Genomic DNA, 27,968 nt, shown 5'->3' on the forward strand with positions numbered 1-27,968 from the left:
CCACATCTTCTTTATCCACTCCTCTGCTGATGGACCTTTAGATCGTTTCCATGTCAGGCGTGAGCCGCCTGGCAACTCCAGGCTTGGCCCCGTGCTGCACGGCACGCGGACCCATCATTCTGAAGGGCTGGGGCCCAGCTGGGCGGAGGCAGGACAGCGGCCACACCTGCACTCTTCCATATTGCGCCGGAGCTCATGAGTAGGAATGCACAGCACCACGCTTTTAAGAAACACAGTAGGCAAAAGTGCAATTCTGCATCCCTTTATTTATAAACAAGTTGGCAATGCCGTGTCCCGTTGGGGAGCAGGAGTGGGTCTGGAGCGGGGAGGGGGATGTGCAGGGGTAGGAGGGGGTGGGGAGAGGTGGGGCTGATTCCGGAAGTTTGCGTTATTCAGCACCAGAGCAAATGCTTGGGCATAAGGTCGGGCTTTAACCCAGACGAGTCGTCTTCTTCTTGTCTCACGTGTACAGCATAGTCTTAAGTATGTATGATCTTCTTATGGCTTTGTCCCGGGACACGTTGCAGGGACACAACAAAAAACTCAAGTCTAGAGAGAAAGTAGAAGTTGCAAACGCCTCATGAGCTCATTCTGTTTTTTTAAAAAAAGAAAAATCTGATGGCCAAGACTAGTGCTGAACGGATGCCTGAGGAACAGGAATATCTCTGCTCCCTTCAGGCTCATCTGAGTCAGCTGAGTGTAGGTCGCCTTCTCGAAGTCTCTCCCTGGGGTATGCCTGGGTGCTAAGTCCCGAAGATGGAGAGAACGAATCCATGCTCTTCCGTCCCTCCCTCCAAGGATGGACTCTCAGTAACTCCAGCCTAAGGCATGGAGCAAGCTGGCCATCCCGCAGCTGTGTCTCTTCCCCGCAGAGCAGGTCAGAAGGCAGACTTAGGTCTTGGGATCACTCCTCTTGAGGCTGGTTTCCTTTGCCTTTGTAAAGTCCTGGCCCACGGGAGTTGGCTTGCCAGAGACAGGCCATTCAATGTGACTATGACATTACGGTTGCCCCATGTTTTTAGCTGGTGAACATTTGATTTCAGGGTCCCCAGGAGGAAGATGTGGCAGCTAATGGAGAAGGGCTGAAATGGGGAAGCTGGACGGGGTGGGGGGACGGGAACCCACATCCTGCACAGGTACCCACTAACCTTGGGTGTCTGTGAAAGAAAGCCTGCCTCCTTTACCTGTTAGGGAGTGACTGACGCTTGTAAGGGAGCGGAAAGGAACTATGCTCCCCCTCCCGCCCATCTTCATGTAACCTGCCTCCCTCCATGACCTAGATTGCTCTTCTCCAGCCCTCAGTCCGAAGCTTCCTTCCCTGTCTAGGGCAAAAGAACCTTTCCTTGCTTTTTGTCGTTCCTGCTTACCTCTCCAAGCTTGTGTCACACTTTGTACGTCTCTCATTCCAGCCTTAACGCACTCTTGGCCATTACTGTTGACTGGCCGGCCCAAACAAAGAGCCAGCCCATCTCCTCCCAAGCAGGGGAGGAGGGGCAGGGATAAACTGGTGGCCAGGAAGCATCAAAAGTTGGGTTGCAGGATCTCCTCATTCCTTCTCGGTAATCTCGTAGCCTTAGGGTGGGGAGGTATTGTTACAGGTCAGGAGGGGGACAGAGGGTGAGACTTAGAACCCACTTGTGGGTTGTTGCGGCCCATCCCTGGGATATCCCAGGCATTGGTCATTTCCCATAATTGGCAGCTAGGATGGCACTGAATCTGATGAGTCATGTAAGCGGCACCTGTCAGTGTGGTGTGTGAGGCCTGAAAACTTAGAATCTGCCCGATACATCAATTCCAAGCTATTTGCTCCAGAGCAGGAATCAGGTAAAAGTGGATTTATCTGCTCTGGGCCGTGGCAAAAGCCCATAAAAGGCATTCCCAAGAGAGTTTCCCCTACAAAGGGAGGCCCTGAAATGGTTTGAGCACGCAGATTTTCTTTAACCTTCTTGCCTTTCTCCAGGCCCCTCTTTCTCCTTTTCTCTTCCCTTGTTCTCACTGCCTTGCCTTGCCCAGCGGGCCTCCTCACCCTGTCACCGCTCAGGAGATGGTGGGCGTACATGCCCAGTGTGCCCTGGGTACATGACGGGAGAGAGACCAAACGGGCCCAGTGGAGGAACGGGGCCTTTGCCCCTCTCAGCAGAGCAGTGCTCTGGGCCTTGACGGCAACAAGTTTTCTTCGCACGCGCCATGTTCCCACCAGCTCTCTGTCCCGTGAGTGTTCGACACAGTTCTGGAGGAAGTGCCCAGAACAAGGGGGTTCCCAGCCAGCTTAGCCTCATGGTTTTGCTTCCCAACAAACACCACTTATCTCCAGGTGGGTAGGGAGGTAGTTCAACCCCAACACGAGGGGGAAAGACATGCCACCTTCCTTCTCTGGTTGCCCCACTTGTCACCCAGAAGGCTGTTTCCCAGGGTCTCTGAAAGGGAGAGTTTCTGTCACAAGAGATGCCGGGCTCTGTCCGCAAGTTGCTGTGTTGGGCCTCTGGCTTTACTGGGACAGCCAGGCAATGCCTCTTCTACCCAAGAGTGTGGTTCTACATCTTGCCTCTACCTGCTCATTTCTACCTGTGCTTAGGGAACAGTAACTTCAGACAACTCAGCGGGCATGCTTAGCGCCTTCATCCCATTTGAAACCTAGGGCCGGGGAGGTGGGTGATTACAGGACTACCTGGAACGTCCAGATGCTGAGGTTCCCACCTTGCTCGGCGAAACTATTCAGAGCCTTCCTCTACCCAAAAAGATGATGGGAGGCTGTGAGCACAACATGCTGATTTCGTGGCTGGGACGTTTCTACAGGAATGCAGGATGAGCTTTTGACAAAGTGCCCAAGTCACAAGGGAACCAGGTAGTTCTTAAGACCAAGGGTTTCAGCAGGGTATTAGGGTGAGAGCAGGAGAGGGGGATAATGTAAAATGCCACCACCATAGATTCATATTGCATACGGTACACACCCTGGATGGCGTATTGGGAGCATACATAGAACAGATACGTGCAGGTAGCACCCCCTATTGGTATACTATGTGGTTTGGTACATCAAACCGTTACTTGAGGTCTATGAAACTGTTAACTGGTCAGAAATGGGAAAAGCCATTCCATAATAGCATCCTTGAAGGAGAAGCTTCAGGAAACATCTACCATCTGCTAAACTTGGAGCCAAAGCAAAGCGGCTCCTTTATATACATATACATATATATATATATATGTATGTATGTATATATATGATGTTCTGTTTTGTTGCATTTCCCACAGATTAAGGTAGTTTCTGGAAAACAGTGAAGTCAAACCAATGATGAAAGAGTACAACCAGGAGACATTACACCTTAGGTGGCGTTCTCCTTGACAAAACTGTCCTTGGAATAAGAAGTTGAGGTTCACACTAGGTGACCTTTGATATATGTAGCCTAAAGCAAGGCTTGGTCTAGACGCCACGTTCCTGGAACTGGAAAGAACTGATGCAACTGTGTTGCAACATCAGGTCTCGTGGCTAAACTGAGAAGGTTGGCATTTGTAGCTTGACTATTTCAGAAGCACTTTGCCACCTCTACTGGAAACATTATTCTGGCAGAGCTTGGGTGGTAGGAGGCAACGTGCAGGGCCCTTAGGAGCTGGAAGTGAAGTAGTAGATTGAGGGAACAGCCGCTTCCACAGGTGGTATATTTGGTGGGGGTCAGTGTAAGGAGCAAAGCAGAAGGCACCCCACTCAGTACAAGTCTCCCAGGGGTGCTCTGCACCTTTCCTTAGCAAGGTTAAAGGAGAGTGGTTCTAGATGATGCTAAGGCAGTTTGTATAGGTTGTCCGGCGGGAAACCTCCATGCAGAGCCCAAGTCTTAGGCTGAGTGGAGACTGAGGGAGAGCTGGTCTCAAGGCCTTCCCGTAGCAGAGCTCAGGGTCTCCTGGCTGAGCTGCAGCTCCTGCGACTGTTTCCCTTCCCACACCACTCAGGCGTCCCCCGTGCCCCGCCCTCCCCCCAGCCTGTGTGGCGTGGCCCTTGTTGTCTGCCGGCAGCCTTTACTTCTCATCCTCATCCCCCTCGCTCATGCTGCTGATGGAGGCTGAGGCTGCTTTGGGTGAGGAGGGGGGTGAGCTTTTGTTCGGGAGCCACGGGAAGGTGGGCGACGGCGAGCGTGAAGGGGACCGGCTCCTGGTGGGGCTGCTCACAGGGCTCTGCTTCGGGGACAAGGCCTGCAGCATCCGGCTACTCCTCTCCTGGAACATCTGCTTCTAGAGAGAGAAGGGAGAGAAGGCGTCTGTTAAAGGAGCCTTCTGAGGCGGTAGGGAGACAGACAAGGCAGGAAGGACAGCCGCTGCTCTAATACCTGCGCGCACAAACGCAGGCTCGCATGCCAGCCCATGTTCCCCAGACTGTCTCTGGGGAGGGGCTGAGTGAGATTCTGGGGCAGGAAGATGCTGCGGCATCAGATTATCCTCCCGGCTGGTTCTTGGGACTCATCCCTTCTTACCGCCTTTTCCTCCATCTCCAAATCAAACTGCTGCCTATGCTGTGCCAGGCAAATGGCAATGTCCTCGGTACTTCGAAGTGCAGCAGGAAATAAAACAAAACTCCCTATCCTCATGGATATGAGGGAGGAATCACACAATAAACAAACAAAATATGAGGTGTGTCAGGTGGAACTATGGTCTGAGGGAGAACTAAAACGAGAGAGGTTAGCAGATTGGGGTGTGGGCCGGGGAGACAGGTGGGCTGCAAAGGTCAGTAGGGTGCTCAGGGAAGGCCTCGCTGAGAAGATGCTGTCTGAGCAGAGACCTGAAAGAGGTGAGGAGGGGACCACGTGAATGGCAATCAGGGGAAGCACGTTGCAGGCAGAACTCCGAGAAGGGAGCACGCAGTGCACGTCCCAGGACAAGCAAGGAGACCGTGGGGGCTGGAGTGGAGTTACCTGGGTGAGGAGGGGCATGGGGGGAAGAAAAGGATAAAGTTGGTGGTCATATCCAAGCTGGGGCTTCAGTGACATGCGGGAAGAGGGGGTGGAGATGGGTGGTGAGCCCGTGGGGCTGGATGAGGACTGGCTTTCCAAACAGACGGTGCTAAGTAGACAGGGCTAAGCATAACTGCTTGGCCTGACTGGACCCCAAGTGCCTATAGGGTGACAGTAGTTGAGGCTGGAGCACCAGGAGGAGATGGATTTCTCCTGAAGAGCCCCTGGAAGATTTTAATCAAGAGAGGGGTATGGTAAGATTGCTGATCTAGAAATACCTTTGGGTATGAGCATAAAAGCAAAAAAAGAAACCATTAAAAAAAGATTGATGTTTGGCTATATAAAAAATTCAAAACTTCTGTACCTCAAAAAAAAGACACTATGAAATAAGGTACAAGGCAAATGAAAAAAAGGGGGAAATTTTTGCAACATTTAAATACAAATTAAGCATTTTAGTATATAAACAGAGCTTAGAAACCAAAAAGAAGATAACGAGCATTTGGCACATACAGGTAACTCACAAAAGACTTATAAATGAACTCTAAAAAATGTTTGGCGTCACTAATAAACTAACGCAAAATGATTGATGTGAGATACCTTTTTTAATATATCAGATTGCTAAAGATACTTTTCATCTTCCCAACCTTTTAAAAGTTTTTCCAGTTTTGAGATAGAATTGACATACAGTTCAATTGTATGAACATACAATTCAATTGTATGAACAATTGAACTTCTCTTTCTGGTTCTTCTCAAACTATATACGTTTAAGGTGTACAGCATAATGATTTCACTTAAATCGTGAAATGATTACTACAGTAAGGTTAGTTAACATCCATCATCTCATATGGATACAAATTTTTTTTCCTTGTGATGAGAACGCTTAGGATGTACTCTCAAAACCTGCATATATACCATACAGCAATGTTAACTATGGTGATCATGTTGTACATTACATCCCTAGTACTTACTTATAACTGGAAATTTGTACCTTTTGACCCCCTTCATGCAATTTCCCCTCCCCATACTCCCTACCTCTGGTAAACACAATCTGTCAGTGAAATCATACAGTATTTGTCTTTCTCTGACTTCTTTCACTTGGCATAATGCCCTCAAGGACCATCCGTGTTATCACAAATGGCGGGATTTCCTCCTTTTATATGGATGAGTAATAATCCATTGTGTGTGTGTGTGTGTGTGTGTGTGTGTGTGTGTGTATAAACCACAACTTTATCCATTCATCCATCGACAGACACTTAGGTTGTTTCCATGTCTTCACTATTACAAATAATGCTGCTATGAACACGGGGGTGCAGTTATCTCTTCAACACAGTGTTTTCATTTCCTTCAGATATAATAGTTGACCCTTGAACAATGGGGGGGTTATGGATGCTGACCCTCTGTGCTGTCGAAAAATCGGTGTAAAACATTAGAGTTGGCCCTCTGCATTCACAGTTCTACATCTGTGGATTCAACCAACTGTAGATCATGTAGTACCTTAGTATTTAATACTGAAAAAAATCCAAGTATAAGTGGACCCATGCAGTTCAAACCTGTTCAAGGGTCAACTGTATTCCCACAAGTGGAAATTCTGCATCATATTTTGAATTTTTTGAGGAACCTTCATAATGTTTCCATATTGGTTGTACCAGTTGACAATCCCACCAACAGTGCACAAGCGTTCCCTTTTCTCTACATACTTGCCAGCATTTGTTATCTCTTGTCTTTTTATTGCTCACACTCTAACAGGTGTGAGATGATATCTCATTGTGGTTTCGATCTGCATTTCCCTGTTGATTTAGTGGTGTTGAACATCTTTTCATGTACTTGTTAACCATTGGTATATCTTCTTTGGAAAAATGTCTATACAGGTCCTTTGCCCATTTTTAAATTGGATTACTTGGTTTTTTGCTATTCAACTTTATGAGATCTTTATATATTTTGGATGTTAATTCCTTATCATACATGGTTTGTAAATATTTTTTCCTTTTCCGTAGGCTGTGTTTTAATTTTGTAGGTGGTTTCTTTTGCCATGCAAAATTTTTCAGTCTGATGTAGTCTCATTTATTTTGTTGCTTGTGCCTTAGGTGTCATATCCAAAAAATCATTGCCAAGACCCATGTCAAGGAGTTTTGCTCTGATGTTTTCTACTGGGAATTTTATGGATTGTGATCTCACACTGAAATCTTTAATCTATTTCAAGTTAATTTTCATGGGTGGTGTAAGATAGGGGTCTACTTTCATTCTTTTACATGTAAATGTCCAATTTTCTAGCACCATTTATTGAAGATACTGTCTTTTCTCTATTGAGTATTTTTGGCTCCCTTGCATGGGTTTACTCCTGGGCTCTCAATTCTGTTTTGTTCGTCTATGTGTCTGTTATTATGCCACTGTCATACTGTCTTGATTACTACAGCTTTATAGTATAGCTTGAAAGCAAGAAGTGTAATGCCTCCCACTTTGTTCTTCTTTCTCAAGATTGTTTTGGCTGTCCAGGCGGGGTCTTTTGTGGTTCCATATAAATTTTAGGACTTTTTTTCTGTTTCTGAAAAAAAAGTGCCATTAGAATCTTGATAGGAATTACATTGAATCTATAGATGGCTTTGGGTAGTATGGACATTTTAACAATTCTCTCAATCCATGAGCATGGGTATCTTTCCAGTTATTGGTGTCTTCTTGGATTTCCTTCTTCAGTGTCTTGTAGCTTTCAGTGCAGAGATCTTTCACCTCCCTGGTTAAATTAAGTATTGTATTCTTTTTGATGCTACTGTAAATGGGATAATTTAAGTCTCTTTTTCATATAATTCATTATCAGTGTACAGAAATGCTACCGATTTTTGTATGTTAATTTTGTATCGTGCAACTTTACTGAATTGATTAGATCTAGCAGTTTACTGATGGAGTCTCTAGAATTTTCTATGTATAAAATCATGTCATATGCAAATAGAGACTATTTTACTTCTTCCTTTCCAATCCTAATGCCTTTTATATCTTTTTCTTGCCTGATTGCTCTGGCTAGGACTTTGAGTACTATGTTGAATAGGAGTGGTGAGAGTGGGCAGCCTTGCCTTGTTCCTGATTTTAGAGGACAGGTTTTTAACCTTTCACAATTGAGTATGATGTTAGCTGTGGGATTGTCATATATGGCCTTTACTATGTTGTGGTATGTTCCTTCTATACCTAGTTTGTAGTTTTAAACAACTGTCATAAATAGTTGTTAAATTTTGTCAAAGGCTTTTTCTGCATCTATTGGGATGATCATATGATTTTTTCCCTTTCACTTTATTAATTGATGCATCACATTGATGGATTTGTGTCTGAACTATCCTTGCATCTCAGGGATAAATCCCACTTGGGATCTTTCGCCATGGCGAAAGATCTTTTTAATGTGCTGCTGAATTCAGTTTGCTAGTATTTTACTGAGAATTTTTGCATCTATATTCATAAGAGATATTGGCCTACGGTTTTCTTTTCTGAGAGTGTCCTTTTCTGGCTTTGGTATGAGGGTAATGCTGACCTTGTAAAACGAGTTTGGGAGTTTCCCACCTCCTCAATATTTTGGGAAGAGTTTGAGAAGGATTGGCATTAATTCTTCTTTAAATGCTTGCTAAAATTCACCAGTGAAGCCATCTGGTCCTGGGCTTTTCTTCATTGGGAGATTTTTGATTAATGATTTAATGTCCTTAATACTAATTGGTCTGTTCAGATTTTCTCTTTCTTCCTGAGTCAGTCTTTTTAGGTTGTATGTTTCTAAAAATGTGTCCATTTATTCTAGGTTGTCCAGTTTGTTGGTGTATAAATTGTTCATAGTAGCCTCTTATAATCCTTTGTATTTCTGTGGTATCAGTGGTAATGTCTCCCTTTTCATTTATAATTTTGTTGATTTGAGTCCTCTCTGTTTCTTGGTGAGTCTAGCTAAAGGTCTGACAACCTTGTTTATCTTCTCCAAGGACTAACTCTTAGTTTTGTTAAAGTGTTGTTAATCTTTTCTATTGTCTTCCTATTCTCCATCTCATTTGTTTCTGCTCTAATCTTTATTTTCCTTCCTTCTGCTAACTTTGGGCTCAGTTTGTTCTGCTCTTTCTGGTTCCTTAAGGTATAGAGTTATGTTATTTGAGACTTTTATTTCTTAATGTAGGCATTTATTGCTATGAACTTCCCTCTTAGAATTGCTTTTGGTGCATGCCATAAGTTTTGGTATGTAGTATTTCCATTTTTCATCTGTCTCAAGATACATTATTTCCCCTTTCATTTCTTCTTTGATGGGTCAGGAGAGTATTATTTAATTTCCATGTATTTGTGAATTTTCTAGTTTTCTTCCTGTTACTGATTTCTAATTTCATACCATTGTGGTCAGAGAAGATACTTGGTACGATTTCAATATTCTTAAATTTGCTTAAACTTGTTTTGTGGCCTAACATATGTTCTATTCTAAAAAATGTTCCACATGCACTTAGGAGTGTATATTCGGCTGTTATTGGATAGAATATCCTGTATATGTCTCTTAGGTTCAGTTGATCTACAGCACTGTTCATATCCACTGTTTCCTTATTGATTCCCTGTGTGGATGATCTATCCATTGTTGAGAGTGGGGTATTAAAGTCCCCAACTATTATTGTATTGCTGTTTCTCAATTTAGGTCTGCTTTATATATTTGGGTGCTCCAACGCTGGATGCATAAATATCTACAATTATTATATCTTCTTGATGGATTGACCCCTTTATCATTATATGATGACATTCTTTGTCTCTTTGTACTCTTTTTCCTATAAAGTCTATTTTGTCTCATGTAAGTACACCTACCCCTGACTTCTTAAAATATACCATTTGCTTGGATTATCTTTTTCCACCCCTTTCTTTTTTTTTCTGTTTGTTTTTTTAAATTTTATTATTTTTTAGTTTTTTAATTTAATTTTATTTTTTTATACAGCAGGTTCTTATTAGTTATCTATTTTATACATATTAGTGTATACATGTCAATCCCAATCTCCCAGTTCATCCCACCACCACCACCACCACCACCAACCCCACCACTTTCCCCCTTGGTGTCCCTACATTTGTTCTCTACATCTGTGCCTCTATTTCTGCCCTGCCAACCGGTTCATCTGTACCATTTTTCTAGGTTCCACATATATGCGTTAATATACGATATTTGTTTTTCTTTTTCTGACTGACTTCACTCTGTATGACAGTCTCTAGATCCATCCACATCTCTACAAATGACCCAATTTCGTTCCTTTTTATGGCTGAGTAATATTCCATTGTATATATGTACCACATCTTCTTTATCCATTCGTCTGTTGATGGGCATTTAGATTGCTTCCATGACACGGCTATTGTAAATAGTGCTGCAATGAACATTGGGGTGCATGTGTCTTTTTGAATTATGGTTTTCTCTGGGTATATGCCCATTAGTGGGATTGCTGGGTCATATGGTAATTCTATTTTCAGTTTGTTTTTTAAGGAACCTCCATACTGTTCTCCATAGTGGCTGTATCAATTTACATTCCCACCAACAGTGCAAGAGGGTTTCCTTTTCTCCACACCCTCTCCAGCATTTGTTGCTTGTAGATTTTCTGATGATGCCCATTCTAACTGGTGTGAGGTGATACCTCATTGTAGTTTTGATTTGCATTTCTCTAATAATTAGTGATGTTGAGCAGCTTTTCATGTGCTTCTTGGCCATCTGTATGTCTTCTTTGGAGAAATGTCTATTTAGGTCTTCTGCCCATTTTTGGATTGGGTTGTTTGTTTTTTTAATATCGAGCTCCACCCCTTTATTTTCAGTCTTTGTGTGTCTTTAAGGTTAAAGTGAACCTCTTGTGGGCAACGTATTGTTGGATCTTGTTTTTTTTTTAATCCATTTAGCCATTCTGTATCTTTTGATTGCAGAATCTAGCTCCATTTATGTTAAAAGTAATTATTGATAGGGAAGGACTTATTGCCATTTTGTTAATTGTTTTCTGGCTGTTTTGTAGTTCCTCTGTTCCTTGTTTCATATCTTGCTGTGTTTTTTGTGTGTGTTTTGATGTCTTTTGGTATCAGTATGCTTTGACAACTTTATCATGTTCTTTTGTGTAAATACTACACGTTTTTGCCTTATCATTACCATGAGGCTTACATAGACTATATTAAAATCATAACACCCTATTTTAAACTGATAATGACTTAAGTTCAATAGACTTCCTAAACTTTACTTTTGCTTGTCCTCTCCCTCACATTTTAGGTTATTGTTGCTGGACAGTTGATATATTATTAAATATTGTGTAACCAATATCAAGTTATTGTAGTCATGGTTATTTTTACTATGTTTTCTAACTTTTTAAAGTATTATTTACTTATTTATTTATTTACTTATTTATGGCTTCATTGGGTCTTCGTTGCTGTGTGCAGGCTTTCTCTAGTTGTGGCGAGTGGGGGCTACTCTTTGTTGTGGTGGGCAGGCTTCTCATTGCGGTTGCTTCTCTTGTTGCAGAGCATGGGCTCTAGGCGTGCGGGCTTCAGTAGTTGTGGCACGCGGCCTCAGTAGTTGTGGCTCACAGGCTCTAGAGCACAGGCTCCATGGTTGTGGTGCACAGGCATGTGGGATCTTCCCAGACCAGGGATCAAACCCGTGTCCCCTGCATTGGCAGGTGGATTCTCAACCACTGCACCACCACGGAAGTCCTGTTTTCTAACTTTTAACATACAGTTATAAGTGAATTATGTACCACTGTTACCACATTACAGAATCTAACTTTGACTATATACTTACCATTACCAGTGACTTTTATGCTACCTTCTTATGTTTTATGATGTTATTTAGTGTCCTTTTACTCAAAGAACTCCCTTTAGCCTTTCTTGTAAGGCAGATCTAGTGGTGATAAACTCCCTCAGGTTTTGTTTCTTCAGGAATACCTTTATCTCTCCTTCATTTCTGAAGGATAGCTTTGCCAGGCATAGAATTCTTGGTTGATGGTTTTTTTCAAAAATTTGAATATACCATTCCATTCTCTCCTGACATGAAACGTTTCTTTTGAGAAATCTACCAGAAGTCTTATGAGAGTTCCAGTGTTGGTAACTTCTCTTTTCTCTTGCTGCTTTCAAAATTCTTTGTCTTTGACTTTTGACAATTTAATTATAATCTCAGTGTAGCCCTACTCATGTTTAACCTATTTGGTGTCCCTTGTGCCTTATGGATCTGGATGTCCCTTTCTCTCCCAAGTTGTGGGAAGTTTTCAGCCATTATTGATTTAAATAATACACTTTGTCTCTTTCTCTTTATCTTCTCCTTCTGGAATTCCCATAATGCACATACTGTTTCTTTTGATTGTGTCCTGTAAGTCCCATAGGTTTTATTCAATCTTCTTCATTGTTTTTTTCTTTTTGCTCCCAACTGGACTTGACTTCTAGGTTTCTTGTGCCTAGTAGAGTCTGCTTTTGAAGCTCATTGTTGAGTTCTTCAGTCATTGTATTTTTCAGCTCTAGGGTTTCTGTTTGGGGTTTGTTTGTTTTTTTTTTTTGATCCGATTTCTTTGCTGAGTTTCTCATTTTGTTCATGTATGGTTTTCCTAATTTTGTTGTCTGTGTGTGCTTGTAGTTCACTAAACTTCTTTAGGAGGATTATTCTGAATTCTCTGTCTGAAAGTTCTGAGATGTCCATTTCTTTAGGGTCAGTAATTGGAGCTTTATTAGTTTCCTTTGCTGTCATATTAACCAGATTTTTCATGATCCTTGATTTCTTACATTGGTATATGCACATATGAGTAAGTGGTCTTCTCTTCCAGACTTTACATGTGTGCTTTGGCAGAGACAGTCAGCTCAGTTTGGGTTTCTGGATGTGTTTGCTGGTAACATCCTTGGGCAGGAATGGTTTGCTATCAGGGTTTATTTTGGGGTGAGGCCACTGCCCAAGTTCTGAGGTGATGGGGCAGGGAGGGCTTGCTGCTGCCTGAGAACAGTTAGATAGGACTGCTGATTTGGTTCCCTGCACAAGTGAGGCTGTAGGTTGGGCTCCACAGCTTCCTGGGTTTTCTGGTCAGGATTACTAGATGGTCATGACTGGGTACTATAATCAGCAGTAGGTGGGGCTATGAATTAGCTTCTCTTCCCTGGTGGGGCAGCAGAATAGGCCCCAGGGCCTGTATGGCTTGTTGTTTGGGGACCTGAGCCAGGCAAGAGTGTGTACTGAATTCCCTGGCCAGACAGGGCCACCAGTTTTGCTCTGTTCAAGTGCCACTGTACGCAGGGTTGTTGGATGGGCTAGGCAGCTTCCCATGTGCTCTAGTTAGATTCCATGGTCGGGTGGGCTGCAAGGTGTATTCAGCAATGAGTGGGGCTGTGAATTAGGTTCCCTTCCTGGGCACTGTGGGAGAACTAATTCCAAGGCCAGAAAGGCTCTTTGTTGGTGGTCTTGATTCAAGCTGACCTGCACCCTGAGTTCCCTAGCTGAACACAGCCACTGGCTTTGCTCTGCCGTCTGTCGTCAGCTCTGCCTGCCAGACTCTGTGCTCAATTATTGCCGGGCTATGCAGCTTCCCAGGTGTTCTGGCCAGGCTTTCTGGTTGGGTGGGGCTGGGAGCTTCACTCAGCAGTCAGTGGGGGTTAAAACTCAGCTCCCCTGCATGCGTGGGGACAGACCGGGCTCCAGGGCCAAATATCTTTGTTTGAGGACCCAAATCAGACAGACTTGGACTCCGCTGAGTTCCCAGGTCAGACGGTGCCAATGACTTGACTCTGCAGATGGACAAAGTGGCTGGCTGGGGCTACTACTTGGGCACTGCACATAGGAACTTGGTCCGCCAAGATCAGAGTGCTGGTTGTGGCGTGATGAGATTCTCAGTGGTCAAGTCCTTCAGATTCCTCTGCAATCTCCACGGGGTAAGACCAGAGATGGTCTCGCAAGAAAGAACCCACAGTGCTGGGAGAGCTGGATGTCCATCTGGGCCTCTTTCGCCACTGGAGGAACCAGAGGCTTGGGGGAGATTTCTCCACGGTGCCATGCTGGCCTGGGGGAGGGGCAGTGCGGTGAGCACGTAGCGGCTCCTCTTACCCTTCTAATGCCACCTGTCTTGGTCTCTGTGGTGCAGGGGGTCCTTCAGCCTCACCCAAGTGTTCTAGGATTCTCTCAGTGGTGTCTTCTCTGTGAATAGTTGTTAGTTCTTCTTGTGAGGGAGAACAAAGTCAGGAATGACCTATGTTGCCATCTTGATGATGTCACTCCCCCAAAATTTTTTTTTAAATTTGTAATGGCCAGTGTTGGTGAGGGCTCAGGAAAAAGACTACACTCCTGTTACTGCTGGTGGAAGGGTAAAAGAGTAGTGTCGTTCGGAGGGGTAATTGGGCAATAGGCACAAAAACTTTTTTTCCTGAGGAGACAATCAGAGATGTAAATTTGTGTACATGGATATTCATCGCAGTGTCAATGGACAAAACGTCAAACTCCCTAAACAGGTTAGAGAAATCTTGCACGGCTCTGAGATTATACACTAAGCAGCTGATGAAAATCAAGTCCTTAAAGAATATTCAGTAATGTGAGAAAATGTTCATGAGCTATTGCAAAGTAAAAATGATTTTAGAATAGTATGTTCTGCATGAACCCAATTTTGTAAAAGGAAATATATACATGTAGATGGAAAAAAAAATGGGGGCAATACCCGCCAAATATTAGCAGTGACTACTCTGGGTGATGAGGCTAGAGGTGATTTTTAGTCTCTTTTATTATTTTCTTCACTTTCTAATAGTTCTACAATGAACATACTATTTTTACCATCAAAAAAAGATACGGTAGGAAGAAAGAAAGATAATTGAGGCAAGGAGATTAGGCCAAAGGGCATTGCAATAATGTCACAGGTAAGAAAACACTAAGGCCTCAGGCACAACATCAATTCCCCCGCAGTCATTTTCCCTTTTTAAGTTCTAGCCCATTACTTTTTAGGAGCTCAAATCTCCTCTAGCAGATACAAGAGAGAGGACTTGCTGATCACTGAGATCCTTTCCAGATTTAAAATTCCATAATTCTACGAATACACCGATTATTCATCTTCCAATAAAGGCACTGATAATTCTGCCAAAAGACATCCAAACCCCTCAAAATCAAACAGAAAAAAATGCTGTTGTACAACAGCATTAATTTAGATTAAGCCCATTTATGAGACAAAATCAAATGCCAAAAGGATAGGGCAGCCTATTATTAACGGCAATGTGGAAAAAAAAAATCCCTGAACTTCTAACAGGCATTTTTATTTTTTAATTTTTTTTAAAATTTATTTTATTTTTGGCTGCGTTGGTCTTCGTTGCCGTGTGTGGGCTTTCTCTAGTTGAGGCGAGCAGGGGCTGCTCTTCGTTGCAGTGCGCAGGCTTCTCATTGCAGTGGCTTCTCTTGTTGCGGAGCACGGGCTCTAGGCATGTGGGCTTCAGTAGTTGTGGCACGTGGGCTCAGTAGTTGTGGCTCGCGGGCTCTAGAGCACAGGCTCAGTAGTTGTGGCACACAGGCTTAGTTGCTCCGCGGCATGTGGGATCTTCCCGCACCAAGGCTCGAACCCATGTCCCCTGCATTGGCAGGCGGATTCTTAACCGCTGCGCCATCAGGGAAGTCCCAAATATAAGCAACTTAATATTCAATTTGTGGGGAGTGGGGACTACTCTTTGTCGTAGTGTGCAGGCTTCTCATTGCGGTGGCTTCTCTTGTTGTGGAGCACAGGCTCTAGGCATGCAGGCTTCAGTAGTTGTGGCGCATGGGCTCAGTAGTTGTGGCTTGTGGGCTCTAGAGCTCAGTCTCGGTAGTTGTGGTGCATGGGCTTAGTTGCTCCTCGGCATGTGGGATCTTCCCGGACCAGGGCTCGAACTCGTGTCCCTGGCATTGGCAGGCAGATTCTCAACCACTGTACCACCAGGGAAGCCCCTAGCAGGCATTTTAAAATATGTGTTTTTATTACTGTAATCTTTAAGTATATTTTTAGTGGCAGCCACTAGCCCTCCTGCTGTTAATGGATTGTTAGCAGTTCCATTAGAAGCCCACTTTCTAAGGAATCTACAACTTGTCTACTATAGTTTGACTCAACCTCATAACTGAATATTCTGCCTAAGGGGATGAAATTATTTGAACCCTTAAGGATAAACAGTGGTGTCACACTTTATAAAATGCAGTATCCACGCACAACAACTAGATTTGCAAGCTCTCTGATCTGTTTCTGGTACATTTTGAAGGGTGGTTCCCCTGCGAAGGAGCCGAATTGAATCAGGTCAGGAGACAGTTTGTAATGAGCTTCCTGGGAAGAAAAGCACTTTAGAAATATAACAAATAATGAAGACCGTGGCATGGCATTTTCAAAGAGAAAAGACTGAATTTAAATTCAGTCTTTTGCTGTATTAAGAGGTTTCCATTTATAAAGTTTTCTCCCAAGAAAACAATCCCATTTATAGTCCTGTCCACATGAAAATAATTTTCTATTTCCCCTCCTACAATGTTTTCCCTTTTAAAAAAAATGTTCTTAATATCTAGTAAGGCAATAAATGTCTTGACAAATGCCTTTAAAGGTTTCAGTGTTTCAGATATATTCTGGCACCACCAAAAAGGAGATAAAAAATATCCTAGTTACGCATGGTTTGGACCTCTGATAATCAAGATGGAACTCATGGAGAGTTTCAGTTCTGTGCAAATCAATAAGCAACAACTCACCCTGAAACAGTGCCCGACACGTGCCCTGGGTACCCGGCACTGTTAAAAAGGGCTTTAAAGTATGAGAAAATTTAATCCCCCCAACAACCCTAGGAAGTGGCCGAGAGGTAAATGAACTTGCTCAAGGCTACCCAGCTAGGAAGTGAGCCCCTGCTCATGACCAGCTCTCCATAACTTTCATAGTAGGAAGCTTTTTCCATGTTTACTCATGTTTTACTTGAGTATTTGTTGGAAGACAAATTTTTCAAACTGTCCAAAAGACAAGTGGGAAATCTAGTTCAGATCCACGAACTGAATTTTATATTTCTTTTCTCAAAATTAAGTCTTAAAACTTAGCAATGCCATGAAAATGGCTATTATAAGAAATAGAAAACAACATGTGCTGGAGAAATTAGAACTTTTGTGCGTTGCCGAGGGAATGTAAAATGGTGCAGCCACTATGGAAAACAGTATGGCAGTTCCTCAAAAAAATTAAAAAGAGAGTTATCATGTGATTAGCAATTCTACTTCTGGGTATATACCCAAAAAGACTTGAAAGCAGAGACTTAAATAGATATTCGTATAGTAATGTTTATAGCCAAAAAGTGGAAACACTCTAAATGTCTATCGATGGATGAATGGATAAACAAATTGAGGTATGTATAAATAACTGTATATGTGTGTATATATGTATATGTACATGTGTATGCATATACATATGATGGGGTTTTTTTGTTTTTGTTTTTGCTAGCATGGCTAAAGTATTTCTAAGATGGTGTTGAAAAGAAACATGTTGTCTATTACAAAATATTATGGAGGGTTTTCCTGGCATGGAGAATCTGAAAGCTCACAAAAGATTCATTGCTTCAGCAAACATTTACCGACAGCACACTATGTATGGTTTGAGAATTAATCTAAACCCTGAGGATATAGCAGTAAACAATAGAGGAAAAAAGTCTATGTTCATGTTTATATGTTTGAGGCATAATTTACATATGTTATATTAGTTTCAGGTGTACAACATATATATATATATATATATATATATAACACACCTATAATATGTACATATATATGTATGTGTGTGTGTATATATATATATATATATATATATATATATATATATATAAATGATCACAATAAGTCTTGTTAATCTGTTACCATAAATGGTTGCAAATTTCTGTGATGAGAACTTTTAAGATCTACTTTCAAATAGGCAAGACTATTATTAACTATTACCATGCTGCACATTACATCTCCAGGACTTTTTTTTTTTAAGAATATAGAAAAAAATCAGTTGTATTTCTATACATTAGCAATAAACAATCTAAAATTTTTTTTAAATCCAGTTAAAATAACAAAAAGAAAAAAATATTTATGAGTAAATTTAATCAATGAATATAAGACTTGTATACTGCAAATCATTGTTGAAAGAAACTAAAGACCTAAGTAAATGGAGAGACATCCTATGTTCATGAATTGGAAGATTTAATATTATTAAGATGACAACACTTAGAAATAAACCCATATATCAAAAGTAAATTGATTTTCAACAAGGATGTCAAGAGTATCCTTATCAACAAATGGTGATAGACAATGGATATCCATATGCAAAAGAATAAATTTGAACCTTAGTTCATACCACATATAAAAATTAACTCAAAATGGATCTTAGAGGAAACATTGGTGTAAATCTGTAAGACTTTAGATTAGGCAATAGTTTCTTTTTTTTCTTAACATTTTTATTGGAGTATAATAAAATTGCTTTATAAAATTGTAAAATTGCTTTACATTGTTGTGTTAGTTTCTGCTGTATAACAAAGTGAATCAGCTATACGTATACATACATCCCCATATCCCCTCCCTCTTGCGTCTCCTTCCCACCCTCCCTAACCCACCCCTCTAGGGTCACAAAGAACCAAGCTAATCTCCCTGTGCTATGCGGCTGCTTCCCACTACCTATCTACTTTACACTTGGTAGTGTATATATGTCAATGCCACTCTCTAACTTCTTCCTAGCTTACCCTTCCCCATCCCAGTGTCCTCAAGTCCATTCTCTATGTCTGCATCTTTATTCTTGTCCTGCCCCTAGGTTCTTCAGAACCATTTTTTTTTAGATTCCATATATATGTGTTAGCATACGGTATTTGTTTTTCTGACTTACTTCACTCCATATGACAGACTCTAGGTCCACCCACCTCACTACAAATAACTCAGTTTCGTTCCTTTTTATGGCTGAGTAATATTCCATTGTATATATGTGCCACATCTTCTTTATCCATTCATCTGTCGATGGACACTTAGGTTGCTTCCATGTCCTGGCTATTGTAAATAGAGCTGCAATGAACATTGTGGTACATGACTCTTTGAATTATGGTTTTCTCAGGGTATATGCCCAGTAGTGGGATTGCTGGGTAATATGGTAGTTCTATTTTTAGTTTTTTAAAGAACCTCCATACTGGTCTCCACAGTGGCTGTATCAATTTACATTCCCACCAACAGTGCAAGAGGGCTCCCTTTTCTCCACACCCTTTCCAGCATTTATTGTTTCTAGATTTTTTGATGATGGCCATTCTGACTGGTGTGAGGTGATAGCTCATTGTAGTTTTGATTTGCATTTCTCTAATGATTAGTGATGTTAAGCATTCTTTCATGTGTTTGTTGGCAATCTGTATATCTTCTTTGGAGAAATGTCTATTTAGGTCTTCTGACCATTTTTGGATTGGATTGTTTGTTTTTTGATACTGAGCTGCATGAGCTGCTTGTATATTTTGGAGATTAATCCTTTGTCCGTTGATTCATTTGCAAATATTTTCTCCCATTCTGAGGGTTGTCTTTTCGTCTTGTTTATGGTTTCCTTTGCTGTGCAAAAGCTTTGAAGTTTCATTAGGTCCCATTTGTTTTTATTTCCATTTCTCTTTTTTTTTAACATCTTTATTGGAGTATAATTGCTTTACAATGGTGTGTTAGTTTCTGCTTTATAACAAAGTGAATCAGTTATACATATGTTCCCATATCTCTTCCCTCTTGCATCTCCCTCCCTCCCACCCTCCATATCCCACCCCTCTAGGTGGTCACAAAGCACCGAGCTGATCTCCCTGTGCTATGCAGTTGCTTCCCACTAGCTATCTATTTTACGTTTGGTAGTGTATATATGTTCATGCCACTCTCTCACTTTGTCACAGCTTACCCTTCCCCCTCCCCATATCCTCAAGTCCATTCTCTAGTAGGTCTATGTCTTTATTCCCGTCTTGCCACTAGGTTCTTCATGACCTTTCTTTATTTTTTATTTTTTCCTTAGATTCCATATATATGTGTTAGCATATTGTATTTGTTTTTCTCTTTCTGACTTACTTCACTCTGTATGACAGACTCTAACTCCATCCACCTCATTACAAATACCTCCATTTCATTTCTTTTTATGGCTGAGTAATATTCCATTGTATATATGTGCCACATCTTCTTTATCCATTCATCCGATGATGGACACTTAGGTTGCTTCCATGTCCTGGCTATTGTAAAGAGAGCTGCAATGAACATTTTGGTACATGACTCTTTTTGAATTATGGTTTTCTCAGGGTATATGCCCAGTAGTGGGATTGCTGGGTCGTATGGTAGTTCTATTTTAGTTTTTTAAGGAACCTCCATACTGTTCTCCATAGTGGATGTATCAATTTACATTCCCACCAACAGTGCAAGAGGGTTCCCTTTTCTCCACACCCTCTCCAGCATTGTTTCTAGATTTTTTGATGATGGCCATTCTGACTGGTGTGAGATGATATCTCATTGTAGTTTTGATTTGCATTTCTCTAATGATTAATGATGTTGAGCATTCTTTCATGTGTTGTTGGCACTCTGTATATCTTCTTTGGAGAAATGTCTAGGTCTTCTGCCCATTTTTGGATTGGGTTGTTTGTTTTTTTGTTATTGAGCTGCATGAGGTGCTTGTAAATTTTGGAGATTAATCCTTTGTCAGTTGCTTCATTTGCAAATATTTTCTCCCATTCTGAGGGTTGTCTTTTGGTCTTGTTTATGGTTTCCTTTGCTGTGCAAAAGCTTTTAAGTTTCATTAAGTCCCATTTATTTATTTTTGTTTTTATTTCCATTTCTCTAGGAGCTGGGTCAAAAAGGATCTTGCTGTGATGTATGTCATAGAGTGTTCTGCCTATGTTTTCCTCTAAAAGTTTCATAGTGTCTGCCCTTACATTTAGGTCTTTAATCCATTTGGAGTTTATTTTTGTGTATGCTGTTACGGAGTGTTCTAATTTCATTCTTTTACATGTATCTGTCCAGTTTTCCCAGCACCACTTACTGAAGAGGCTATCGTTGCTCCATTGTATATTCTTGCCTCCTTTATCAAAGATAAAGTGACCATATGTGTGTAGGTTTATCTCTGGGCTTTCTATCCTGTTCGATTGATCTATATTTCTGTTTTTGTGCCAGTACCATACTGTCTTGATTACTGTAGCTTTGTAGTATAGTCTGAAGTCAGGGAGCCTGATTCCTCCAGCTCCATTTTTCTTTCTCAGGATTGCTTTGGCTATTTGGGGTCTTTTGTGTATCCATATAAATTGTGAAATTTTTTGTTCCAGTTCTGTGAAAAATGCCATTGGTAGTTTGACAGGGATTGCACTGAATCTGTAGATTTTTTTGGGTAGTAGAGTCATTTTCACAATGTTGATTCTTCCAATCCCGGAACATGGTATATCTCTTCATCTGTTTGTATCATCTTTAATTTCTTTCATCAGTGTCTTATAATTTTCTGCATACAGGTCTTTTGTCTCCTTAGGTAGGTTTATTCCTAGATATTTTATTCTTTTTGTTGCAGTGGTAAATGGGAGTGTTTCCTTAATTTCTCTTTCAGATTTTTCATCATTAGTGTATAGGAATGCAAGAGATTTCTGTGCATTAATTTTGTATCCTGCTACTTTACCAAATTCATTGATTAGCTCTAGTAGTTTTCTGGTAGCATCTTTAGGATTCTCCATGTATAGTATCATGTCATGTGCAAACAGTGACAGTTTTACATCTTCTATTCTGAGTTGGATTCCTTTTCTTTCTTTTTCGTCTCTGATTGCTGGGGCTAAAACTTCCAAAACTATGTTGAATAATAGTGGTGAGAGTGGGCAACCTTGTCTTGTTCCTGATCTTAGTGGAAATGCTTTCAGTTTTTCACCATTGAGAATGATGTTGGCTGTGGGTTTGTCATATATGGCCTTTATTATGTTGAGATAAGTTCCCTCTATGCCTACTTTCTGGAGAGTTTTAATCATAAATGGGTGTTGAATTTTGTTGAAAGCTTTTTCTGCGTCTATTGAGATTATAATATGGTTTTTCTGCTTCAGTTTGTTAATATGGTGTATCACATTGATTGATTTGCCCATACTGATGATTCCTTGCATTCCTGGGATAAACCCCACCTGATCATGGTGTATGATCCTTTTAATGCGCTGCTGGATTCTGTTTGCTAGTATTTTGTTGAGGACTTTCACATCTATGTTCATCAGTGATATTGGCCTGCAGTTTTCTTTTTTTTGTGACATCATTGTCTGGTATCAGGGTGATGGTGGCCTCACAGAATGAGTTGGGGAGTGTTCCTCCCTCTGCTATATTTTGGAAGAGTTTGAGAAGGATAGGTGTTAGCTCTCTTCTAAATGTTTGGTAGAATTCGCCTGTGAAGCCATCTGGTCCTGGGCTTTTGTTTGTTGGAAGATTTTTAATCACAGTTTCAATTTCGTTACTTGTGATTGGTCTGTTCATATTTTCTATTTCTTCCTGGTTTAGTCTCGGAAGGTTATACCTTTCTAAGAATTTGTCCATTTCTTCCAGGTTGTCCATTTTATTGGCATAGAGTTGCTTGTAGTAATCTCTCATGATGCTTTGTATTTCTGCAGTGTCAGTTGTTACTTCTCCTTTTTCATTTCTAATTCTGTTGATTTGAGTCTTCTCCCTTTTTTCTCTTGATGAGTGTGGCTAATGGTTTATCAATTTTGTTTATCTTCTCAAAGAACCAGCTTTTAGTTTTATTGATCTTTGCTATCGTTTCCTTCATTTCTTTTTCATTTATCTCTGATCTGATCTTTATGATTTATTTCCTTCTGCTAACTTTGGGGGTTTTTTGTTCTTCTTTCTCTAATTGCTTTAGGTGTAAGGTTAGGTTGTTTATTTGAGATTTTTCTTGTTTCTTGAGGTAGGATTTTATTGCTATAAACTTCCCTCTTAGAACTGCTTTTGCTGCATCCCATAGGTTTTGGGTTGTCGTGTTTTCATTGTCATTTGTTTCTAGGTAGTTTTTTATTTTTTCTTTGATTTCTTCAGTGATCTCTTGGTTATTTAGTACCGTATTGTTTAGCCTCCATGTGTTTGTATTTTTTCAGTTTTTTTTCCTGTAATTGATATCTAGTCTCATTGCATTGTTGTCGGAAAAGATACTTGATATGATTTCAATTTTCTTAAATTTACCAAAGCTTGATTTGTGTCCCAAGATATGATCCATCCTGGAGAATGCTCCATGAGCACTTGAGAAGAAAGTGTATTCTGTTGTTTTTGGATGGAATATCCTATAAATATCAGTTAAGTCCACCTTGTTTAATGTGTCATTTAAAGCTTGTGTGTCCTTATTTATTTCATTTTGGATGATCTGTCCATTGGTGAAAGTGGGGTGTTAAAGTCTCCTACTATGATTGTTACTGTCGATTGCCCCTTTTATGGCTGTTAGCATTTGCCTTATGTATTGAGGTGCTCCTGTGTTGGGTGCATAAATATTTACAATTGTTATATCTTCTTCTTGGATTGATCCCTTGCTCATTATATAGTGTCCTTCTTTGTCTCTTGTAATAGTCTTTATTTTAAAGTGTATTTTATCTGATATGAGTATTGCTACTCCAGCTTTCTTTTGATTTCCATTTGCATGGAATATCTTTTTCCATCCCCTCACTTTCAGTCTGTATGTGTCCCTAGGTCTGAAGTGGGTCTCTTGTAGACAGCATATATACAGGTCTTATTTTTGTATCCACTCAGCCAGTCTATATCTTTTGGTTGGAGCATTTAATCCATTTACATTCAAGGTAATTATCGATATGTATGTTCCTATTACCATTCTCTTAATTGTTTTGGGTCTGTTATTGTAGGTCTTTTCCTTCTCTTGTGCTTCCTGCCTAGAGAAGTTCCTTTAGCATTTGTTGTAGAGCTGGTGTGGTGGTGCTGAATTCTCTTAGCTTTTGCTTGACTGTAAAGGTTTTAATTTCTCCGTCAAATCTGAATGAGATCCTTGCTGGGTAGAGTAATCTTGGTTGTAGGTTTTTCCCTTTTATCACTTTAAATATGTCTTGCCACACCCTTCTGGCTTGCAGAGTTTCTGCTGAAAGATCAGCTGTTAACCTTATGGGGATTCCCTTGTATGTTATTTGTTGCTTTTCCCTTGCTGCTTTTAATATTTTTTCTTTGTATTTAATTTTTGACAGTTTGATTAATATATGTCTTGGTGTGTTTCTCCTTGGATTTATCCTGTATGGCACTCTCTGTGCTTCCTGGACTTGATTGACTATTTCCTTTCCCATGTTAGGGAAATTTTCAACTATAATCTCTTCAATTATTTTCTCAGTCCATTTTTCTCTTCTTCTTCTGGGACCCCTATAATTCGAATGGTGGTGTGTTTAATGTTGTCCCAGAAGTCTCTGAGACTGTCCTGAAGTCTCTTCATTCTTTTTCTTTATTCTGCTCTGCAGTAGTTATTTCCACTGTTTTATCTTCCAGGTCACTTATCCGTCCTTCTGCCTCAGTAATTCTGCTATTGTTTCCTTGTAGAGAATTTTTAATTTCAGTTATTGTGTTGTTCATCACTGTTTGTTTGCTCTTTAGTTCTTCTAGGCCCTTGTTAAACGTTTCTTGTATTTTCTCCATTCTATTTCCAAGATTTTGGATCATCTTTACTATCATTACTCTGAATTCTTATTCAGGTAGACTGCCTATTTCCTCTTCATTTGTTTGGTCTGGTGGGTTTTTACCTTGCTCCTTCATCTGCTGTGTGTTTCTCTGTCTTCTCATTTTGCTTAACTTACTGTGTTTGGGGTCTCCTTTTCACAGGCTGCAGGTTTGCAGTTTCCGTTGTTTTTGGTGTCTGCCCCCAGTGGGTAAGGTTGGTTCAGTGGGTTGTGTCGGCTTCCTGGTGGAGGGGACTGGTGCCTGTGTTCTGGTGGATGAGGCTGGATCTTGTCTTTCTGGTGTGCAGGACCGAGTCTGGTGGTGTGTTTTGGGGTGTCTGTGAACTTATTATGATTTTAGGCAGCCTCTCTGCTAATGGGTGGGGTTGTGTTCCTGTCTTGCTAGTTGTTTGGCATGGGGTGTCCAGCACTGGAACTTGCTGGCCGTTGAGTGGAGCTGGGTCTTAGCGTTGAGATGGAGATCTCTGGGACAGCTCTCACCAATTGACATTACATGGAGCCAGGAGGTCTCTGGTGGTCCAGTGTCCTGAACTCGGCTCTCCCACTTCCGAGGCTCAGGCCTGACACCCGGCCGGAGCACCAAGACCCTGTCAGCTACATGGCTCAGAAGAAAAGGGAGAAAAAAAAGAAAGAAAGAAATAAAATAGAGTAAAATAAAATAAAAGTTATTAAAATAAAAAAGAATTTTAATATTATTAAAATTAAAAAGTAATAAAGAAAAGAGCAACCAAACCAGTAAACAAATCCACCAATGACAACAAGTGCTAAAAACTAAACTAAGATCAACATATAAATCAGAAACTAGTCAGTCGCATACAGCAAGCCCCAAGTCTACAGTTGCTCCCAAAGTCCACTGCCTCAATTTTGGGATGATTTGTTGTCTATTCAGGTATTCCACAGATGCAGGGTACATCAAGTTGATTGTGGAGATTTAATCCGCTGCTTCTGAGGCTGCTGGGAGAGATTTCCCTTTCTCTTCTTTGTTCGCACAGCTCCCGGGGTTCAGCTTTGGATTTGGCCCTGCCTCTGCATGTCGGTCGCCCTCTGGCATCTGTTCTTTGCCCAGACAAGAGGGGGTTAAAGGAGGGGCTGATTAGGGGGCTCTGCTTCACTCAGCCTGGGGGGAGGGAGGGGTACGGAATGCAGGGCGAGCCTGTGGCGGCAGAGGCCGGCATGATGTTGGAACAGCCTGAGGCGTGCCGTGTGTTCCCCAGGACTTATTTTATAACTGAAATTTTAGACTTTTGACCCCCTTCACCCATTTTGCACACCCCCCATCCTCTGCCTTTGGCAACCACCAATCTGTTCTCTGTATCTATGATCTCATTTTGCTGGATCATAGGTTTTTTTGTTGAGTTGTATAAGTTTTATATATATATATATATATATATTTTAGATATTAACCCCTTATCAGATATGATTTGCAAATATTTTCTCCCATTTGGTAGGTTGCTTTTTCATTTTGTTGGTTTCCTTTGCTCTACAGAAGCTTTGTACTTTGGTGTAGTCCCATTTGTTTATTTTTGCTTTTGATGCCTCTGCTTTTGGTGTCAAATCCAACAAATCATTGCGAAGACCAACGTCAAGGAGCCTACCACCTATGTTTTCTTGTAGGAGCTTTATGGGTTCAGGTATTACACTAAATTCTTTAATCCATTTTGAGTTAGCTTTTTGTGTATAGTGTAAGAGTGGTCCAGTTTCGTTCTCTTTGCATGTGGCTATCCAGTTTTCCTAGCACCATTATTGCAGAGACTGTCTTTTCCCCATTGTATATTCTTGCCTCCTTTGTCATAAATTGACCATATATGCATGGGTTTATTTCTGGGCTCCCTGTTCTGTTCCATTGATATATGTGTCTGTTTTTAAGCCAATCCCACACTGTTTTGATTACTATCACTTTGTAATATAGTGTGACATTAGGGCACACAATGTCTCCAGCTTTGGTCTTTTTTCTCAAGATTACTTTAGCTATTTGGGATCATACGTAGTTCCATATGAATTTTAAGATTGTTTGTTCTATTTCTGTGAAAAATGCCATTGGAATTTTGATAGGGATTGCACTGAATCTATAGATTGCTTTGGGTAGTATGGACATTTTAACAATGTTCTTCCAATCCATGAGCACAGAATGTCTTTCCATTTATTTGTGTCTTCAATTTCTTTCATCAACATCTTATAGTTTTCAGTGTACAGATCTTTCACCTGCTTGGTAAAATTTATTCCTATGTATTTTATTCTTTTTGATGCAATTGTAAATGGGATTGTTGTCTTAATTTCTTTCTGACAGTTTTTATTAGTGTGTAGAAATGCAACAATTCTTGTATATTGACTTTGTATCCTACAACTGAACTGAATTTATTATTTCTCACAGTTTTTTTGTGGAGTCTTTAGGGTTTCTTATATATAATATGTCATCAGCAAATAGTGACAGTTTGTCCTTTCCAATTTGGATGCCTTTTTGTTTCTTTTTGTGCCTAATTGCTATATGGCTAGGACGTCCAATACTGTGTTAAACAGAAGTGGTGAGAGGGGCATACTTGACTTCTTCCTGATATTAGAGGAAAAGACTTCAGCTTTTCATCATTGAGTATAATGTTAGCTGTGGGCTTGTCAAATATGGCTTTTATTATGTTGTTGAGGTACATTCCCCTCTATATACCCTTTGTTGAGAGTTTTTAATCATACATGGATGTTGAATTTTGTCAAATGCTTTTTCTGTATCTGTTGAGTAAGCACATGGTTTTTATTCTTCATTTTGTTAAAGTGGTATAACACATTGATTTGTGGATGTTGAACCATCCTTGCAGCTCTAGAATAAATCGCACTTATCATGGTGTATGATCCCTTTAATGTATTGTTGAATGTGGTTTGCTAATATTTTGTTGAGGATTTTTGCATTTGTATTCATCAGGGATATTGCCCTGGTAGTGCTCCTTCCTTTTTTTTTTTTCTTTTCTTTTCTTTCTGGGAGACTTTGAACATGATTGGTATTCTTTAAATGTTTGAGAGAATTCACCAGTAATGCCATCTGGTTGTGGACTTTTGTTGGGTGGGTTTTTGTTTTTTTTTTTCTTTAGCTTATAACAGAAATTTATTTCTCACAGTTCTGGAGGTTGAAAAGTCCAAGATCAAGGTGCCAGTATGATCGAGTGAGGAGCCTCTTCCTGTTCATAGCCTTCTTGTGTCCCTATGTGGTGGCAGGAGGCAAGGGAGCTCTCTGGGGTCTATTTTATGTGGGTATTAATTTCATTTATGAGGGCTCTGCCCTCATGACCTACTCACCTCCCAAAGGCCACATCTGCTAATACCATCTCATTGGGCGTTAGGATCTCAATGTATGAAATTGGGGGGTGGGGAGGGGCACAAATGCTCAGACCATAGGAAGTAGTATATGTGAAACTTTATATATTTATATATATATATATATATATATTTTTTTTTATTGAAGTATAG

The 27,968-nt window shown here is 40.7% G+C and overlaps 1 protein-coding gene across 3 annotated transcripts in view; it reads right to left on the reverse strand.

The window, feature by feature from the left end:
* Positions 1-273: 273 nt before the first annotated feature.
* The window catches only part of PCYT1B (phosphate cytidylyltransferase 1B, choline), a 139,668-nt gene continuing 111,973 nt past the window's right edge, over positions 274-27,968 (reverse strand). For 2 of the 3 annotated variants that reach the window (XM_068533627.1, XM_068533628.1), the window contains exon 8: positions 274-4,221. In XM_068533627.1, the coding sequence (XP_068389728.1) occupies positions 4,009-4,221 (213 nt within the window). In that variant the 3' untranslated portion in view covers positions 274-4,008. Of the gene's footprint in view, positions 4,222-21,468; positions 25,118-27,968 lie in introns of those variants that run through there. The other variant, XM_068533629.1, reaches the window with a different exon arrangement.

This window comes from Eschrichtius robustus, chromosome X, assembly GCF_028021215.1.
Source record: "Eschrichtius robustus isolate mEscRob2 chromosome X, mEscRob2.pri, whole genome shotgun sequence".
In the NCBI taxonomy this organism is placed as follows: domain Eukaryota; kingdom Metazoa; phylum Chordata; class Mammalia; order Artiodactyla; family Eschrichtiidae; genus Eschrichtius; species Eschrichtius robustus.